At 39.7% G+C, this 20,867-nt stretch overlaps 1 protein-coding gene across 1 annotated transcript; it reads left to right on the top strand.

Moving 5' to 3' along the window:
• The first annotated feature begins 503 nt into the window (after nt 1-503).
• Nucleotides 504-17,858, top strand: etnk2 (ethanolamine kinase 2). The gene is made up of 8 exons (XM_083535586.1): nt 504-952; nt 7,162-7,421; nt 9,056-9,196; nt 12,533-12,675; nt 13,174-13,257; nt 13,366-13,526; nt 13,746-13,819; nt 15,431-17,858. The coding sequence occupies exons 1-8, from the start codon at nt 755-757 to the stop codon at nt 15,501-15,503; spliced, it is 1,134 nt and encodes a 377-aa protein (XP_083391712.1). The 5' UTR covers nt 504-754; the 3' UTR covers nt 15,504-17,858.
• Nucleotides 17,859-20,867: the final 3,009 nt, after the last annotated feature.

Here is a 20,867-nt window from a genome sequence, read left to right as displayed (position 1 = left end):
AATATTTCAACATGTATTATAAATGATTGTCTGATAAATGATTGTTGTTTGATGATGATTTCTTTAAATAGTTTCCCGTTTAAAAAATATCATTAACATACAAATAAATAAGAAAAACACAAACACATAAATAAATAAATTCATGATAACGTATTACAATAATAATTATGATAAGATTATAGTTTGCACCTTACACACACACACACACACACACACAGGTTTTAGGCAAGATTTAATTATGGAATATTTAATATTTTTTAATAAATAAATACATAACGATTATAATAATATCTTTATTATAAGATTATAGTGCACACATTATAAACATGAGTTTTTACAGCAGGTGTCAGTAGTTCTGTGGGCGTGTCCGTGATGACCTAAATATAATGGGCGTATCCTATTTGAAGTCATTGTAACGGCGGGCTCGGGGGAGTAGGCGTGGCCTTTTGTGAGAGCAGGGGCGTTGGAGTGATGTAGAAATGTGAGCGCGCGCATCCCTCGTCATCAGTCTGTGATCAGTGATCGGATGATTCGGTGTGGGCGGAGCTTATTGAGGAAGCCATAGTTGTTTAGTGCTTGAGGCGAGTCCGTACCGGCTTCTAGAATCCGCGTCCTGCCGCTGTGTGTGTGTGTGTGTGTGTGTGTCCGTGTGCGGGAATCCTGCAGTCTGTCCTGTTTCTGTTTCAAGGAGAGTGTCCGAGCTCCAGCGTGCACCTCGACTAGGTGTATTTTTTCTTCTTTTTTTTTTTTTTGCATGTCGCAGGAGCGAATCATATTCGTAAAAGGGAGGAAAATAAAGATTGTCATGGAGACGGAAATCCACGTGCCCGTGGGCTCGCCGACAATCCGGAAATTCCCGATACACGTCGACGAGCATAACGTCCAAGACGGTGCGATCAGATTAATCAAGGAGCTGCGGCCGACATGGGACATCACACACGTAAAGACCAAGGTAAGATGGGGCGTTTTTCTCTCCAACACCGCGGTCACTCGCTAGCACTCCATTTGCACCTTATTACTAGCACACTGACTCGGTTAACCCTGTCTGTTTGATTTACTCTACACTGTATCCTAACAACATAAAAAGCCGCGCGTGCATGTGTGCGTGCGCGCGCGCGCGCTTCGTGAATGATACCGGCCCTAGCATTAGCATGGCATCACGAAGCTTAGCCATGTCTCCCAACCGAATGACACTTTCATTTCAAGCGCACCGAACCTTAATTTCTGTATCAGAATTGCACATAAAATAGACAAAAACACGTTCATAATAATAATAATGTAATAATGTAGTCTAGTTGTGACGTATTGTGTTGTCGGTGAGCAGCTGGCAGTGACAGAAAGGCGATAACTAATGATTATAACTAATTAACTAGTTGTTTTTTACAACTACCCTCCCTGATAACCAACCCATCCTAAGTTAAGCTTTGACAGAAGAATAAAAGTACTTTGGTGTATTTTTGTGATATTAACACCCCGTCTAAATATATATTAAACATATATATATATATATATATATATATATATATACACCCATGTGTCCATTTGTTTTCCATTTGTCTTCTCATGACTAGTTAATAACTAACCAACTACTAACCAGTTTAACCATATAGTCCACTAAGTCTTGTAATTGTGCTTTGTTGTATTGTCAGTGAGCAGCTGGCAGTGACGCGATGGGAATCTCACACAGTCTAAAACTGATGATTCTAACTAGTTCTTCTCAACTAGTTAATAAGTAACCAACTACTAACCTGTTTAACTGTTACATTGTCTACAATTGTATTCAGTCTTATTTAAATGCAGACATTGTTATGCAGAAGGTTTGCACAAATCTGGACCAGGACGACATCTTGAGAGAGACTCTAAAAAGGGAAACGTGACACCGAATAGTAGGATTATAAATCATTACAGGTGTAGAACTGTGATTTATTTTAGTATGGAGTATGGTGTGACGTATCAAATAGTGAATAGTCCTGGGATGAATTGTAACCAACACGGCAGGAGGTCTTCGGGTCAAATCCACATGAACCTGTTCAACTGTTAAACATGTTAAAATCTCTTCATCAAGCTGAAACTATTTATTTGGGATTTAAATGTATCCCAGGTACATCCTGTTTATTTTTTATTTTTTTTTCTGGATCACTGTTGAGATGTTTCTACACGTAGGCTGGAGTCCACCTGTGACACTTGATTGGACATGATTTAAAAAGGCACACAGCTGTCTATTAGTATCTAACCAGAGTTTGACCGATAATAGATTTTATTAATACCGATCGTTAGGTTGGATCGTACTTGCCGAGAACTGATTAATCAACCGATATTTTTTTATGCATACTGGATAAAAAAAACAGAACATAACACTGTGTGTAAAACATTACTATATTACAACCATAAAAAAACCAGTACTGAATCATTTAAAATGTGCTAAATGAAACAAATATGAACATATTAATTAATAAATATATTTATGCTATAAAATATATAAATATATCGCTCTCTGTGCAGCACACAGTCGCACATGTAAAATGTGGATTCAGTGATTCGCCTCTAGAGGCCGCCCTCATAACGACAGTTTTCGACAGTCAAATGACAATTTGCAGGACAGCCAGCTAGTTCCAGCAAGCAACTTTTGGGGCCTGTTAATCAGCAAAACCGATTAATCGGTTGACCTCTAGGTCTAACCACTGACATTGTATATCAGAGCAACAATCAAGTCAACATTCAGGATTGTGTTGAAGTACCTGGAACAAGATTGAAACCAAACTGAGCCAATAAAGAACCCAGGGGTCACTCTGGTTCAGCTCTAGAGATTGTGCATGTTTATGGGAGAAATTTCACCATTAGGTCAACCATCTTTGTGAAAATCGATTAATCAATCCGGTCTGTATGGCCGAGGGGCTAGACCCAAGTCTATCTTCAACGCAAATTCGTTTGCAGATGTGCGTTTATAAACAAGTCGTCAGTATGAACTCCGGGATGCTTTGATCCAATTTCAGTATCAGTATTATGATTGAAATGCAGAACCTGTATCAGGTATTTTTCCCCAGGTTTTTTTTTCCCCTTTATTGAAATAGAATGAGTCTTAGTCTTTCGCTTTCATTACCTCTCTCTATACCTTTACAGTGATACAGAACTGGATTATAACGGGGCATTACCCATGGAGTTCACCAGTGGAAATCTTGGTGAACTCCACTGTTATTCTCTGTCATATTCTTTCTCCAATAACTGCCAACTATATGCCAACTAACTTCAGGAAATACTAAAAGTTGCTTAACTGTAAGTTGACATCACACATGACTGAATATCATAGGCAAAGGTCAGACAAAACATTGAAAGCTGCCACATCACAATCTCTGATATTTTATGACCTTCATACCTTTGTGCCGTATCACCCACATTATAATGCTTATACTACAGGATGTGACCTGTATTAATTTCCTGCTCTCCTCTGTTTGCCCACATATGGGATAACGTGTACTGTTATTGTTAGAATACAGTCTATATATGTGTTTGTGTGTGTGTGTGTATATATGTATGTGTATGTATACACCAGCTTGCTTAATATTTCAGGCTGAGATTCACACTGTAGGTTTCTATGAATTCACTTGTTCTAATATCAGTGATCATTTCTATAGTAACAGCTAACAACTAAGTATGGTGCGAATCCTAACAAAAGGCGTCTCCAGTGTCTGTGATTTATATTATGTTTTACATCATGGACTTCAAGAAACTTTTTTAGTTTCCTGTTGACGAGTTGCATTTCGTTTGCTTTACTTAAAAGCGAAAATCAAAGGCTGTTGGTGGAATGTATAAAACTAGAATAATTTAATATACTATAATTAATGGAGGTCGACAAATTCATTGTTTTTTTGCAGATTAATCGGCTCCAATAGTTGATTGCTTGAACTAAAAATCCATAACGATAGTTTTTCCGGGTTGCTTCTGTGTTGGGTTATTATACAGTATGAGAGCGGCCTCTAGAGGTGAATCGCAGACAGCACGTACTGTTTTTTTTTTGTTGTTTTGTTTTTTATTGAGTATCCATTTAAAAAAAATAAAACTATAGGTTGATTAATCTATCAACAAGTACAATCAAACCTAGCTATCAGTATTAGTGAAATTTACTATCTGTTGGACCTTAATAGAGAGCTGTGTGTCTTTTTAAATCCTGTCTAATCAACTGTCACAGGTGGACTCCAGCCTAAGTGTAGAAACATCTCAACAGTGATCCAGAGCCCTCTAATTATATTGTAATTTTTAAAATGTAGCGATTAACAGATAAATCAGTGATGTGGTGTTGTAATTGTTGACCATTTGCTGGCATATGAAAGGAATTAAACGCTTTGAGGTTTTAAATTTTCCTTTTGCATTAGGATGTGTAACACGACACTCCTGAACGTTTTATTGCTTGAATTAAGTTATTGGAGGACTCTCTGGTTCCACATCAACAGTTTAAAGATCACTGAAGTTACTAAACAACTCAAAAACATTTATCAGGGATTTGGATTGAAATTAATATAAACAGTCTGCAACAATGGCTCAGCAGTTTGCATGAACAGTTCTGCATTTAAGCGCCTATCAATGAACAGTACACCTCAACAATGGAACAATGATGATTCCCTTTTCAATCTGTTTTTTTTTTTTTCTGAAGTTTTATGAGAAGTCTCAAGGAGTTTTTCTTTTCTGAAGTTGACACTGGGGACAAACTTACAAATAGGTCTGAAACGATTCCTCAAATAAATTCGAATACAAAAAATCAACAAGGCAAATGATTATTTATAGTCCATTTAACTACACACTGTATCATCGCACAGTGTTTTCTAGCAATTCAGTCAATTTTTTTTTTTTTTTTTTTTTTAAGGCAATCTGGCAGCATGTTTTTTCCTGTAGTGTCAAAAAGTTTTATTTGTATTTTTTCAATTTTATTTGCATTTAATGTACTATGGCAAATAAATGCAGATATTCTTGTAGGCAATTTCAGCAATAAAACATAATTTTTTCTAAAAAGGAAATAAATTATTTGCTTATTTAAGAGACTCTTCTTATTTTCTCTTGTATATGTAGCATTGCTCTTTAATAAAGAAAATTTGTTTTCACTTCTTATTCGATTGCTCAATTAATCGATGAAATAATCGGTAGAAAACTCGATTACTAAAAAATCGATAGGTGCAGCCCTACTTACAATTATAAGGAACAATCTTCTAGGCACCAAACCTATACATTTTATACAACCTTATAACTCTTTATCTCTGGGACTTTGTCCATTGTTTAAGAAAAAACAATGACTTGAATTGAAGTTATGTGGGCATATTTTGGCATATAAAATCTAGAAGCAGCTGAAAATATGATAACTTGTGTTGGATCCGTAAAATTTTACATAAAAAAAAAAAATGCTGAACCCAGTACAAATATATATTGATTCAATATAATCAATAAATTTCTCATTAACATTTTTTAAATATTTTTTGTCTTTTTTGTATTTTAATGTTTTCAATTACAACGATTCCCCCCCCCCCCCGCCCCCCATAAATCCTTGTTATATATCGCTTCCTAACTCTGTCTTTTTCACTTTCATTATAACACATTCCTCCTACGTGAACCTCCCCGGCTTTCACATTCCCCATACATAACTTCCATAGCTTTATGAATGAAAGGCCCGCATTGTTTCCTCAGAATGCTATTCATCGTGAACTGCATTCCGCCATTCAGACGACACCAGAGTTCAGCACCGAGTCTTCAAGAATCATCATTCAATTAGATTAGATTATAAAGATTACCAGTACTCGGAGTCACCTTCGCTACAGGACGCTTAGGGGACGTGGAAAGACGGAAAGGAGACACGCAGTGCATGTAAAAGTTTGGAGAAACAAAGCGTTTTATGGTTTTTGAGAGACATGTGCATGTTCCTTTTGTTCATATGCAACAGACTATGTCATTTAGCGCTATGAAGATTTACTTTGGCCAATCAAATATAACATGTCTAGATGTTCCAGTTTATGGCATCTTTCGAGCATGAAGTTTTACACACTCTTGAAATCCTCACAGTGCATTTCTCCAAACATTTCAGCCAAGTTGCTAAAGATGTTCTTGACTAGTTGGAGATTTTTTTTCTGACCATGTGATCCAGTTTATCCCAGAGCAGTTTAATTGGATTTAGGTGTAGTGACTGGGCAGGTCATTCCATGATGGATTACACTCCAGACGTTTGTTTGCTTTCTAAAGAACCTTCTAAAGACGGAATTGCATATTTTCATTTTGTATATTTTATTTTAATGAAATATTATAAAATATATATATTTTTTGAACCAGGCAGCCATTTTATTTAAAATCGTTGATTCTCGCAAATGTAACAAGAAACTGCAACTATGACTTCTATGACTTTAAAACTGAGGTATGTGCCGAACCGTGAATTTTCTCCACTATGGACTCCTTGTATCTTAGCAGTTAGTAATTTAGTATCCTTTGGTTTACGGATGAGTAAGCAAGTAGAAGGAGAGACCGAGCAAATGAGAACCGGAATTGGCTCCGGGATGGATTAGTTTCAGATTAAGTTAAATCTAGGAAAAAAGTTCCAAGGTAAATTAATCCATATTGGGAGACAAATAGGGGAAAAACCAAGTTCCTGGACAGATAAGTTCCAACCAGGATATGTTAAAAAAAAACAGATTTCAGGACACGTAGGATAAATTCCAGGATAAGTTTGAAGGTGAAACATCAGAAACATCAGCTCCAGAATAAATGTCAGTTTCATTAATCTCCTTTGAGGATGGCAAAGCAAGTTCTAGGGCAAGTAAGCTAGTACCAGGATGGGTTCTCGTGCTATAGAGCTCTGAGCTCCTCAACCCTATTTAATGTGACTACTGTGAACGCTGACTTCAGGCCTCCTCACCTCACCTACCTCAGGACCTGACTTTACTCTCACCCTTGTGGTTAAATAAACACATCTCCACAAAATCTAGTGGAACATCTTTTGAGAAGAGTGGAGGTTATTTTAAAAGCACATTGTGGAATGACAGGTTCAAAAAAAGCACATAGCAATCATATGCTCCACAGTGACTTTAAATCGCCAAATAATCAGATATTTATCTGGTGATAGATATTTTAGATATGTAAAAATATGAACTCTTGCAGCCTCTCGTTTGACCACGTATCGCCCTATGCTAGCTTTTCACAGACGGAACGACCAACAAGCTGGTGGGATGCTACATAGACGAGACCCCAGAAGACATGGTGCTGGTGAGGGTGTACGGCAACAAGACCGAGCTGATCGTAGACCGCGACAACGAGCTGAAGAGCTTCCAGGTTCTCCATGCCAACGGTTGCGCTCCTCGTCTCTACTGCACCTTCAACAATGGTATCTGCTACGAATTCATGCAGGGGGACGCTCTCGGGACGCAGGATGTCAGGGACCCCACGCTGCTCAGGTTAGGCTGCAGAAGCTTTAGATAAGAGTTACACAATTTGAAACCAGCCTTAGAACGGCAGGGTAGCAAATCAGGAATCCCTTCACAGGTGTTTGTCTCCAGACAAGATACAGGTGCCAACATTAGAATAGACCGAAAGTAAGAATTACATATAGTAGACGAGTTTTCTCGGGTGTCTGGTCTTTCTTTCAAACAAGCGATTCCCTGACAAGTCTGCTGTAATTATCGTAAGGTTACAAACCATTGTTGTTAGATCTTCAGCGTTTCTCCTGGTTGAAATGTCTTTAGGGGATTTACACGTATACCATCATGAAACATGATAAGGTGAGAATTATAACTATTTCCAATGTATATACACTACATTTCCAAAAGTATTGGGTCACCTGTCTTTTAGATCTAATCTTCAAATACAATTTTTGCATTCACTTAAACTTGGAAACCCAAACCTGTCATGGCGATGCCCCTGTGCACAAAGCGAGCTCTTTAAAGATCTGGTTTACATGCTCTGGAGAGGAGCTCTGGTCTCATCCCTACTGAACACCTTTGGGATGAATGTGAACACTGACTGCACCCCAGGTCTCCCCACCTACATCAGTTACCTGCCTTTTGTAATACCACAAATATCCATAATCACACTCCAAAATCTAGTGGAACATCTTCCCAGAAGAGTGGAGGGAATTATAAGAGCAAATTGGGACGAAATGTGGAATGCAATGCTCAAAAATCACATCAAATTTATGACCAGGTGACCCAATACTTTTGGCATTATAGTGTATATCTTAAATAGCATTATACACACTTTTTTGGATTTCAGTCATGTTTTCTGCTGTACATCAGTCTCCACATTGCTGAATCGCTAATGCTCGAACGTCAAGAGGAGACTTTTCCAGATCCCGTAGATTATCTAGATCAGGTGTTGCATTAGCATTGGAACTAAATGCAGGGCTGTAGAGTTTTGGACACTTTGTTCCAGGTCAGACTGGGAAACTTTAAAAAGTTACTACATTACAACAAGGGCTGACGCAACACGTTGTTTGTTTGGTATGACGGTATTTTAAAGACGATACATATTTGTATAAATACTAGCATTTGTATGCGTGTGTTAGGGATGGTAAGATTCAGTGATTTTAAAAAATGTGCGCATCGGATACAAGTACACATTTGAATCATGATCGTTTTTAACGTATTTGCATCGTTAAAAACAATTTATATATATAAATATTAGCTGCACTATGCCTTGATTATTTAGAAAGTTTCTTGTATATTGAGTATTGCTCTTTAATAAAAAAAAAAGTACTACTTATCCGATTAATTGATTGAATAATCGGTAGAATTATCGATATCGGCTAAAATAATTGATAGCTACAGCCTTTAAAAAAAGAGATAGATAGATAGATAGATAGATAGATAGATAGATAGATAGATAGATAGATAGATAGATAGATAGATAGATAGATAGATAGATAGATAGATAGATAGATATGTGTTTGAATTGAATCTCAATGGAAGTTCTTCATGTCAGTTTTAACAGTATTTTTATTTATTTTTTATTTTTATTTTTTTTTAATGATGTCTGATGGTTTGAACATCTGGCCGCGATCATTTCAATCTCCGCTTTGTGTCTCTCTCATCAGACTCATCGCTACAGAAATGGCTCGCATCCACGCCATCCATGCCCACAACGGCTGCATCCCCAAACCCAACCTGTGGATCAAGATGAGAAAGTACTTCTCCCTAGTGGCCACCGAGTTCACCGACCAAGCTTCCAACTCCAGGTAAGGCGTGCACCTTCACGTTTCTGAAGTATCTAGCATAGGCAGCACGTTTCTGAGCTGACCCATCAGACGTCTTCTGTGGATATTCTTCAGATCACTATTATGAAGCCATGAAGCATTGTGGACTTAATGGGGCACCGAACTTCTACACACAGGAATTAAATCTTTGCCATTTGATTGAAAAGTTGAATTTGGGTTATCTGATTGGATAGTTTTTTTTTCCAGTCAGTTTGATCTGAGATGGCTGTCCCTAATCTGTTTTGTCTTTCTTTTTGTTTTGTTTGTATGGTATTAATCTGCTGCCTTCCACTGCATACAGAAGCTTACAGACTTGGTGTGACATTACAGATGTGGTGTGTGTGTGTGGGGGGGGGGGGGGGAGTGTATGTGGTGTGTGTGTGTGTGTGGGGGGGGGGGGGGAGTATGTGGTGTGTGTGTGTGGGGGGGGGGGGAGAGTATGGGGTATGTGTGTGTGGGGGGAGGGGTGTGTGTGTGTGGGGGGGGAGTATGAGGTGTGTGGGGGGGGGGAGTATGAGGTGTGTGGGGGGGGAGTATGAGGTGTGTGTGAGGGGGAGAGTATGAAGTGTGTGTGTGTGTGGGGGGGGAGAGTATGAGGTATGTGTGTGGGGGGGAGTATGAGGTGTGTGTGTGTGGGTGGGGGGGAGAGTATGAGGTATGAGGTGTGTGTGGGGGGGAGTATGAGGTGTGTGTGGGGGGAGAGTATGAAGTGTGTGTGGGGGGGAAGAGTATGAAGTGTGTGTGGGGGGGAAGAGTATGAAGTGTGTGTGGGGGGGAGTATGAGGTGTGTGGGGGGGAGTATGAGGTGTGTGGGGGGGGGGAAGAGTATGAGGTGTGTGGGGGGGGGGGAAGAGTATGAGGTGTGTGGGGGGGAAGAGTATGAGGTGTGTGGGGGGAAGAGTATGAGGTGTGTGTGGGGGGAAGAGTATGAGGTGTGTGGGGGGGAGTATGAGGTGTGTGGGGGGGAGTATAAATGTGTGTGGGGGGGAGAGTATGAGGTGTGTGTGGGGGGGAGAGTATGAGGTGTGTGTTTGGGGGGGGTATGAGGTGTGTGTTTGGGGGGGGAGAGTATGAGGGTATGTATTTGTGTGTGTGTGTGTGTAAGAGTATGTGGTTTGTGGGGAAGAAAACGAGTTGTGTGAGGAAGAGAATGAGAATTTAAATGCAATATATGTATTTTGAGATATTCATGCTTTTTTTTGACACACGATCTTCTCTGCACTCTGCAGATCTCGTGTAGCCTGAGCGAGCAGAATTATTGATGATATGAGCGTTATCGGTGTCTGTGTGCACCTGCGAGGCCATTATGTAAGCCCAGTCGGTCATCAGCAGCCTCGGTGAATTACAGAGACGCAGGCTCTCCAAGCCCTGCAGATGTTTACATTCCTGCGTTTATCAGGAACAGCGTGACGAATCCGGCATGTCGCGTTGCTCAGGCGGTTATCAGTCATCCCGCCGTCTGTAAGGTCATCTAGAGCAAGCAGTCGGGTTTGGAAATTCTGTAGTGTTTATACAATGTGTGGAAAATCAGCGTTTCTTTTCACTGCTGTATGTTGGTTCTTCAACAAACTGTTGCCACAAATTTGGAGGCACAATTGTATCTCTGAATTTGGTGGCATGAAATTTTCACATCACTTGAACCAGGAGATCTGAACATGTTCCAGCATGATAGTGCTCCTGTGCACATAACCAGCTCCATGAAGATCTGCTTCACATGAGTTGGAAGTGTGTGTGGAAGGATACTGGTTATTTGGTTGACTGGAAACTTTCTATGGGAATTAATGGGACAAATCTACAAAATTGCAGTGTAGCCTATAACAAGGAACTTAAAAATAGTTGGGGAAAAAATCTTGCAGGACAATCTTGGTTGGAACCACCAGATTTAATGCAATTTTAGAATTTCCACAATGCACATTCATCAATCACATGCTCACATCAGTTCTTAAACCTTGCACACAAAATAAAGTTAAATGTCCATCTTGCCAAATTTCTAATTCATTCTCGTAAATTCCCATAAATTCCTGGTAAGTTTGTAATGTTCCCATGGAAAGTTTCCAGAGGTTTACTGGAAATTTAATTACCCCTTTGCAACCCTAATGATGTGGATCATATCCATATCATATATATTTATTGCCAAAATAATTATCGTAACATCCTCCACCCTGAGAGCGGCTGCTTTGTCATCCCCGACAAAGACCCATTGCCTGTGTTGACGAAGCAGGTCTCAGATTAGGGTCAAAGGGCATTCTGCTGCTGTGCCAATCCAATATACAGGGTCATTCGTGCTTGGTGTGTGTCTGCAGACGATGGCAACTCCAGAATTAGTCTCCTAAGCCCATTACTCAAGGAGAGTGCTCATTTGCATTAGATTGTTTTCAGCACCCCGCTTCCTAAAGTGCTGAGCTGGTGGACATCGGGAACGTTCTCGCCGATTGTCCTTTTCTAGAAAGTAGGCAGACGTGTGGGTGTTCTGGAAACTCTGAACTGAGGATGAAGCGGCTGGGGGGAAAAAATCTCTTGGAATTACAGCTTTGAGTTTGGATCATTTATTTTATGCCGATATGGGAATTTCAACGATGGAAATTATGTGAACAAGGTCACATAAAATGTTTGTACGACATGCCTGCTGTTATTCTGAGTTATGTTAACGGAGGTACAGAGGTCGTAATGGCACAACAACCCTCCAAAGTATGGGTCCCCAAACCACGGCCCGACCCACATTTGGAACATTCCTCTGAACATATTTTGAAAAAGACTCCAATCATATCTGTATTTGAACATAAATGTGGTTTTTGAATTAAAATTTCCATTAGTTATTCGAAGTAAAAGGCACCAACAGTCGTCTATCTGCAAAAATCCATACTGATAGTTTTTCCGGCTTCCACTCTGCTGTTGTTACAAGAGCGGCCTCTAGAGGCAAATCACTGACACCACGTGCTGTTTGTTTTTACAAGTGAGACTGCATGCTGTACGGAGAGGGCTATATAATATTCATAATCATAATTTATTAATGATAGTTATATTTATTAATAGTTATTTTATTTGGCATTATGACAGTAATAATGCTCTTTTAATATATATCGTGATATATCTATATTATGTGTCCCTCACAGAAAAAGGTTTGGGGACCCCTGGTCTAATGTATATTCAAATGAAAATCAATCCTCCATCCCATAATTATTATTTTTTTTTTTCTGATTTAATGGAGCATCTCATTAATTAAGCATAATTATGTGCTAGTTGAAGCACATTCTGGGATGCAGTTTGAAATTTCAAAGTTAAATAGAATCAAACATGGGTTTTATTTCTCTTTTCCAGGATTCGAGAGGAGGTTCCCAGCAAGGAGGTTCTGGAAGAGGAAATGGCGTGGATGAAGGAACACCTGTCTCAGCTCGGCTCACCTGTGGTGCTCTGCCACAACGACCTGCTCTGCAAGAACATCATACACAATGTGAAGGAAGGTGTGTGGAGGACGTGTTTAGTTTTTCTCTTTGCTTTTCTTTTCACTGACGGTATTCCCACAATGCACTGTGTTGTTGTTTTTTCTGTTAAAAACTCCTTAAACCTGAGATTAACGAGACGAGGGGTCCATAACAACCCATTTTTTACATATTAGGATACAATAATCCAGCATTTAGCTTTTGATAAAAGTCTATGTAGTTCTAATCTAATGAAATAAGGTCATGAGTTCAAATCCCAGCATCGCCAAGCTACGACTGCAGGTCCCTTGGGGTGGGTTCTTTACCATCAACAGCTCAAATGAGGAATTGAGGATTGTGATGATGATGATTCCTGAGATGCGAAATGCGAGTTAAAAGACTACGGTATTAATATTCGATCCAGCTGAAGGTTTCTCATTTGCATACTCATACATATTCATAGATGCGCGGGACAATGCGCATTGTTGAAAGATGTGCGAGTTAAAAAGAGTGCTCATTTTCTGTCTCCCGCTTTTACAGGTTATGTTCGCTTTATAGACTACGAGTACTCGAGCTACAACTACCAGGCTTTTGACATTGGGAACCATTTCAACGAGTTTGCAGGTGAATGAGGCACACAGAAGGATGAATAACTGTAGCCTGGAGCATTAAATATCATGTGCTAGACATGTATGTGTGTGTGTGTGTGTGTGTGTGTGTGTTGTGTGACAGGCATGAGTGAACCGGATTACGGTTTGTACCCGAGTCGAGAGCTACAGCTCGATTGGCTGCACACCTACCTGAAGGCCTACAAGCTCTTCACTAAGAAAGGAGAGGAAGTAAGCCAGCGTGAGCTCGAGACCCTGTACGTGCAGGTCAACAAGTTTTCACTGGTGAGTCAATCAGTTACCAGAGAATGAAGTGAAGGACGGATTAAGGGGTTTACATCATTTGTCTTTATTATTAGGTTGTGAAGTTATTAGCCATTTAACAGCTTAAGAATGATTTTATGTTATAAGTTGGATAATGAGGTGTAAAAAAAACAAAACAAAACAAAAAACACTGATTTACCGTTTCCCCCTCTCTCTCTCTCTCTCTCTCTTTTTTGACAGGCATCTCATTTCTTCTGGGGCTTCTGGGCTCTTATCCAGGCCAAGTACTCCACCATCGACTTCGACTTTCTCGGGTAAGCAGTTTTCCTGAAGCGCTCTCATCTCACTGCATGTTATTTCATAAAGATTTTTTTTTCTGCAATCTATGAAGAACACTATGAAGATCTACTTTGACCAAACGATGCATAAAAATGTCCAGATGTTCCACTTCGTTTTCGTTGAAAAATCCTCCCTCGGCATGAAGGTCAGCTTTACGCTCTCAGCTCTCAGCGGCTGTTTTTTTTTGGCGTTTCTCCGATCATGCAGCTGAAACACTTCGCCGTGCTCTTCAGGGGTTGGAGATTTCTTTACGATCACGTTCATCCCAGAGCAGTTTAACAGGATTTAAGTGCAGTGACTGGGCAGGTCGTTCCATAATAGATATCACTCCAGACTCCACGATGGCTGTATTTCGTTCATTTCATTTTCAATCATCGTTTCAGCCGCCTACTGGATATATTCTGAAGTGCGTTTATTAACAAAATGATGGTTATTTGTGGAAGTATATTCCTTTAAAGCTGATTTCAAACATATGGTAAATATTTACATCATATACACAAAAAGTGCTTGGACCCCTACTCGTCGCGCTTTGCTGTGTTAAAGATTGCCACCGCTACCGTTCGTAAAGGACGCTGGGGTCAAACACAGAAACGTGAGTCATCAGAAAGCACAGGCTGTGGCACATTACCCCCATCAACCTGTAGCAGGATTTGTGTTTCTACTGGATATAATGACTAATGGCTTCCAGTCTTAAACACTCGCGTCAGATGGAGGCCCGAACTCCCAGTGTGTCTTTGTGTGATTATAACAACAGGCCGCATGGCTTTGAAAAGGACATAGTCCACACGCGATGTTTGATATTTAATAAGGTCAGACAGGATTTAAGGCGCACAGCGACGTAACAAGCTTCATGCACAAATTTTCTGATTTTGAACATTAGCACAGATTCTACAGTAGATTTAAACTGTTAAATAAGACGATTATGATGTTAAGAGCCGCATACGAATGCTATCGTAGTCCTATTTCAAAGGCAAGATATCATGAACCTTGGAAAAATAGTGCCTCGTTTATGAGAAAAAGGGTCTGTTGAACTAAGAGACCCAAACCATGTTCCTGCATAGCAATGCCCCCTGTGCACAAAACCAGCTCCATGAAGATCTGTTTTTTTTTTTTTATAAGTTGGTATGGAAGATCTCCTGCTTTTAGAGATCTGAGCTCAACCTTAATGAACACCTTTGGAATGAATGTAAACGCTATTTGCACCCCAGTTCTCCTCACCTCACCTACATCACTATCTGACTTGTGACTGAATGAATCTCTGCAAATCTCCAAAAGTACATTCCAAAATCTAGAACATCTTCCCAGAATAGGTTTTATGTATCTAAAAATATATCTAAAGGTTTCAACCTAGCAACGGTATCGTTAAAATCCACTATCCTTCGATCTCTTTCTTTCCCTTTATTTTTATTTATTTATTTTTTAGATGCTCGTTCACTATTTTCAGCTCTCTGAGATTTGCCTTTTATGCAGTTTTGTGGGTGTGGTTAAATATTAAACTTGGGTGCATTTACAGCTGATCAGAAAAACGTGATTTTTATGAAAGCATTTCCTCATGTCGGTACTCCTGATCTTCTCTCCTTCCCCAGATACGCCGTCCTGCGCTTCAATCAGTACTTCAAGACCAAGCCGGATGTCATGGCCCTGAAGATCCCAGAGTGAGAGCAGACGAGATGTCTAGCTGACTCTTTCACCTTGGGAGCTGAGAAGTTGTTTTTGGATTGGTGGGAGGGGCTACCTGGGGGTACCCCAAGGGTGGCTATAAGGGCGGGTCAAGTTCCCGGGTGTCTCCGCTCAACACATTTCAGTTCATGTATGTCTTTATTTCCACATTTCATAAAGTCATAAAGCACTTCTCTTTTTTTTTTTTTTTTTTTTTTTGCACTTTATTTATTACTTCTTCACTATATTTATTATAGCATGCATTCACCCAAACTTCTTTTGCAGTGGGCTTTAAAGGTGTGTCTCTGCATTTAATGTACCTGTTGCCTTTGCTTTCCTGTTTCTTTTCTTTTTAGAGAGAGAAAAATAGAAAGAAAAGTCTCAGCTGGCCAGAAATTAGTTTTCAGACCCAAAGCATCATATGCATTAGTCGGGAAGTCCAAGCTTGGATAAGCAAGCTTTTTTTTTTTTTTTTTTTTTTTTTTTTTTTTTTTTTTTTTTTTTAAACATTCCTGAGAAGTTAAGGCCACTAGGGGCCATTTGCCCTGTGCTTTCTGGGGACCGTTTTTTTTTTTTTCTTCTCCCTTTTAAGCTTTTATGGTAACGAGTAGCTCTGTTGAATTTTCCGCTCGGAGCAGGTGATGGAAAAATCTCAGCCCTGGCCTCCTCCTCCACCTCCTCCTCCTCCTCCTCATCCATTTGCCCTCGCATTACCTCCCAAGGGAGGAACTGGGTAACCGAAGTCCCAGACGCTTGATAATGTTTTCCTAATGACTTAAAAAAAAAAAAAAAATTCAATCTGTTCAACCCCCACCCAAAAAAAGTGCTCACGGTTATATAAGTAGGTTGCAGATGTTGAGGCTTTGCGTTGTGTGTCTCGAGTTCCACGCACGTTAAATCCCGAGACAATAGATGCAGGCTTAGCCTTTACATTAATGACCTGCGTTTTATTAATTACCGATCCCAGCAGGTGCGTAAAAAAAATTCAGGAGGGAAAAAAAAATCGTTGGTTATGATTATTTATTTGCTCCGTCTCATTCGGGTCAAGCGCCACCGCAAGAGTTTCACGAGTGACTTCGATAATAGACCATCTGCCATACACTGTGTGGACAATAGTTTGTGGACACCTGACGCTTTTTGAAAAACCTATTCCACAATCATCTCCATTTGCTCTTATATTAAGCACCACTCGGTAGATTTTATTGAGATTTGTGGTCATTCAACCACAATGGCATTAGTAAAGTCAGGTACCGATGTAGGCGACGTGAGGAGGCCTGGGGTGGCCTGAGCGCAGTAGATCTTCCACCCCAAACTATTTCATCTTTAACGAGCTGGATTTGTGCACAGGGGCCTTGTCATGTTGGCGCAAATGTTGCTGGTTGGAGTGGAGAGAAAATCGGACGCTACGGCATCCCGAGACGTTCGGGTGTCCCAATACTTTTGTCATGTGTATATTGATCTTAACGAATTGAAAGATTTTTAGGTGAATAATATTAGGGCTTTGAATATTATATATATTTTTTCCCGTCTCTGTAATTATTAGCGCTGTATTAGTTTTGTTGTTTTGATGAGTTCGAGAGAGTTACGCTGCGTCCTCTCCGCTCAGGTGCACCGTCGAGCGTTAATGGTCGATGACTGAGGTTAATAATGAAACGGCCGAACCTGCGGGCAATAACTGGAGCCAAGAGTCACTTTAGCAGCACCATGAATAATTTTGTAGCCACAGAGTCGCCAATGATCCCGAGTTCAGTCCAGCTTTGACTTCTCCTTTCTCTTTCGTCTCTTTATTTATTCGCTTTTTAACTGTTTCGGAAAAAAAAAGATTCTGGTGTCTCTTTTATTTAAGATGTTTTTTTTTTTTTTCTTTTTCTCGCACTCTCAGAAATAAAATGGCCCAAATCATCTTCGTCTCTGAAGTACAATCAGTTTTATACCTTGACAGACAGATACTATAGATACAAACCATGTACCTGTCCTTGATTGTCTCAAACTATTGACTAAGTATCTTTGGTACCTTTTCATTTCTGAGAGAGTGTTATACGAGTGGTATAATGAAATGCACTAATGTTCACTTGTAGGTGTATATATGTGAATGTTGCTCGTAATTTTCAAAAACAAATGACGATAAAAGCCGCCGAGGATTAAAAGTACTGAACTACGTTTCCTTGGCACCGGAGTTCTGCCGTCCGACTGGACGTTCAGGAGAACTCGTGTGCCTTCATCAGAACGTGTGTACAGTAAAGGGTACCAGGATAAGGAGAAGTACTTATTGGTACAGAAATTTTTGAGAGTAATGAAGTAAAAGCCAGTGTTTGATATTTTCGAGATTTCTACAAATACAAGATTTTTGTTACTGTCAGCCATCAAATTAAAACCACTGATAATATGGATCTAATTGTAATTGCACCGGACAAGGGGTGAGATCCATTACGCCGCTGTTACTGAACTGTCCATTGGCTGAGGTATTGTGATGCTCTGGGTGATGATCTGCTTGGAAAACCTCTGGTCCTAATGCTCATGCGAATGTTACTTTGACATGTACCACCTACTGAACCCCATGTTCCATCCCTTCATGGCAAAAAATCGTTTGCTAATATCAGTGGCCTTTTTCACACGTTGTTTCAGGAGCCATTTGAGGAACATGACTGAAGTGTTGATTTGGCCTCCAAATAATCCAGATCTTACTTCAGTCGATTTTTATTTTTATTTTTTTGCTGGGCCAAAAAAGTCCAGCATGGAGGCTTGACCTCGCAACTTAAAGGATCTGACGCTGATGTCTTGGCGTTTAGATACCACAGCCTATCTTCAGTGGATGAAATCATGAGTCAGTCCATGAATAGATGGGTCAGAACTGGAATCATGGGTCAGTCAATGTATAGATGGGCCAGAGCTGCACAATGCTATTTGCTGATTGGCGTGAAGGCCCACATATTAAAAGTTTTCAAAAATCATCAATGGTAATGCATTGTGTGCATTTTAAACCTCTTCTAAACCTTTCTATGATCGAATGAGTGTCTGTCGAGGTTCTTTTGAATCCTTTTATCTTTTCCGTTATTCTTTTTGTGGGGTTTTTTTTTTGTTTGTTTTTGTTCTGTGAATGTACTGAACTGACTTGAAGCAGTGTACAGATAACAGTGTGTTTCCCTTAATTACATTACCATTTTATACCTGGAATTGTACTGGACCGGTTCCCGGCATTTCTCTCCGAAACGGTCACCGTAAACTTTGGCGTTGTGGCGTATGAACCACATCACCACCAGAGGGCGCTGTCGTAGGTTTGTGGCGAAGAGCACAGGTGCCGTTAAGGGGAATGTAAATACTGTGAAATATTGTGAAGGAAAAAAAAAAGACGATACTGTACTGTAAAATGACACTTTCCAGTTTGGATCGGACGCCGAAGAGATTGAAGATCTTTTTTTTTTTCTTTTTCTTTTTTTTTTTTTTTCTTAAAGTTTTCCATTAAAAAGAAATATGCTGTCTGAATTTGTACTGATTTGATCATTTCAATATATAATCTACACTATGTGAAGACCACTATATAAGACTACACTATATTGGGACACTTGTCTTTTCCAGCCATTCAATTAGGAGACCCAAACTTGTTCCAGTGACAATGCTCAAATGGAGCTCCATGAAGATCTGCTTTACATGGGTTAAAGTGGAAGCTCTGCTATAGAGCACCAACACGATTGAACACCTTTGGGATGAATGTGAACACCGACTGCACCCCAGACCAGAGGTGGCAAAAGTACACACATCCTTTACTTAAGTAGAAGTTCAGATCCTCATGTTTTAAAATACTCGGTACTGATTATACTTTTTTACTCAAGTGAAAGTAAAGAAGTTTTGGCTTAGACGTACTTAAGTAAAAAGTAGTTATTACTTCTACCTGTTTTAGCTGTTAACTGAACCTCACATCATATTTAGATGGATGGATGGATGTGATAGCCTAGTGGGTTAATGTCAGGGTCCCCACGAGGATGAGTTTGAGAGTTTGAATGCTGCTCGAGCTGGTGGTTGCTGTGTTGGTAAATAAAACTTCTGGACCTTGTCCACTCTGAAAACATTTTAATTCTGTCCTTTCTGTTTTGGATTCATTTCTTGATTTCCTGGGCCCGGTTTTTCAAAAGGTTTAATCCAGATAAAATTGATCCGGATTTAGTAATCCTTTTTTTGCGATCCGTGATCACGTAATCCAGTTTACTTCTTGAGCCAGTTTTTCAAAGCAACATCGGATTGGAGCAATCTGATCCGGATAGGAACTTTTCAGGATCACCAAATCTGGATAACCAGTGCTCGAACAGGATAGGAAATCACAATGTAGAACTATAGATATGTAAAGAGCAACTAGTAGAATAGCCAGTGTGGGGTCAATAGAAGTTTATTATTATTTGAAATGAAAACGCACACATTTAAAAGAAACTAAACACAAGAAAAACCCCACCCCATCCTCTTCCAGCAGTCCGCTCATCTGAGACCTACAACACAAACACTGTACATTGAGGATATTTATAACAAGTTTCAAATCTAGATGTATTGAATTTAAAAAATGTTGACTTCATGGGTGCAGGAGAATCGACTGCCACGTGAACTGCATCCATTATTCACATATACACTACATTTTGTGGACACCTGATTAGAAGATTGTGCTTTTTGAACACCCCATTCGCTCTTATAATGAACTCCACTCTTCTGGGAAGATGTTCCACTAGATTTGCTGGAGATTTGAGCTCATACAGCTACAAGCGCGTTAGTGAAGTCAGGGTCCTGATGTAAGGAAGGTCTGAAGTGCAGTCGGCGTTCACATTCGCTCATGTTTACTAGGGTTGAAGTCAGAGATCTACAGCAGGAAATCTTGCACATACTTTCAACGCAGATTAAGCAGAGCTTCTTGGAGCTGGTTTTATGCACAGAAGCTGGAACAGGTTTTGGTCTGCGAGGTCAAGTGAAGGAAAAATGTAATGCTACCAAATCCACAAGTGTCCAGTTTGGGGAAGAACCACATACGGCTGGTAAAGTCAATACTTTTGTCAAGATCATGTTTAGTTCTTATAGATCACCAAGTTTACTTTTCATACTCAAGTCCTTTCAAAAGCTTGTACTTTGATTAGAATTGTGAAGACGAGGAGTTGCATTACATAGTTGTGGGATTAGTATGTAATTACTAGAAAAAATAATCATTTATAAAAAGAATATTGTTTGTACTGTACAATTATTTTGCTACAATCCCTGGATCAGTAAATATTTCCGAGTTACTTCTGTTGCACTTTCATCATTAGGACATTTGAAATATTCTTGATTTCATTGTAGCGTCGCAAAAATCTGCGTTTATTACAACCAAAGAACGAAACGGAACTGCAAAAA

This window comes from Silurus aristotelis (genome assembly GCF_946808225.1).
Source record: "Silurus aristotelis genome assembly, chromosome: 29".
NCBI classification, from domain to species: Eukaryota; Metazoa; Chordata; class Actinopteri; order Siluriformes; family Siluridae; genus Silurus; species Silurus aristotelis.
Note: the sequence above shows the minus strand (reverse complement) of the source record. Positions and strands in the feature narration are given on the sequence as shown.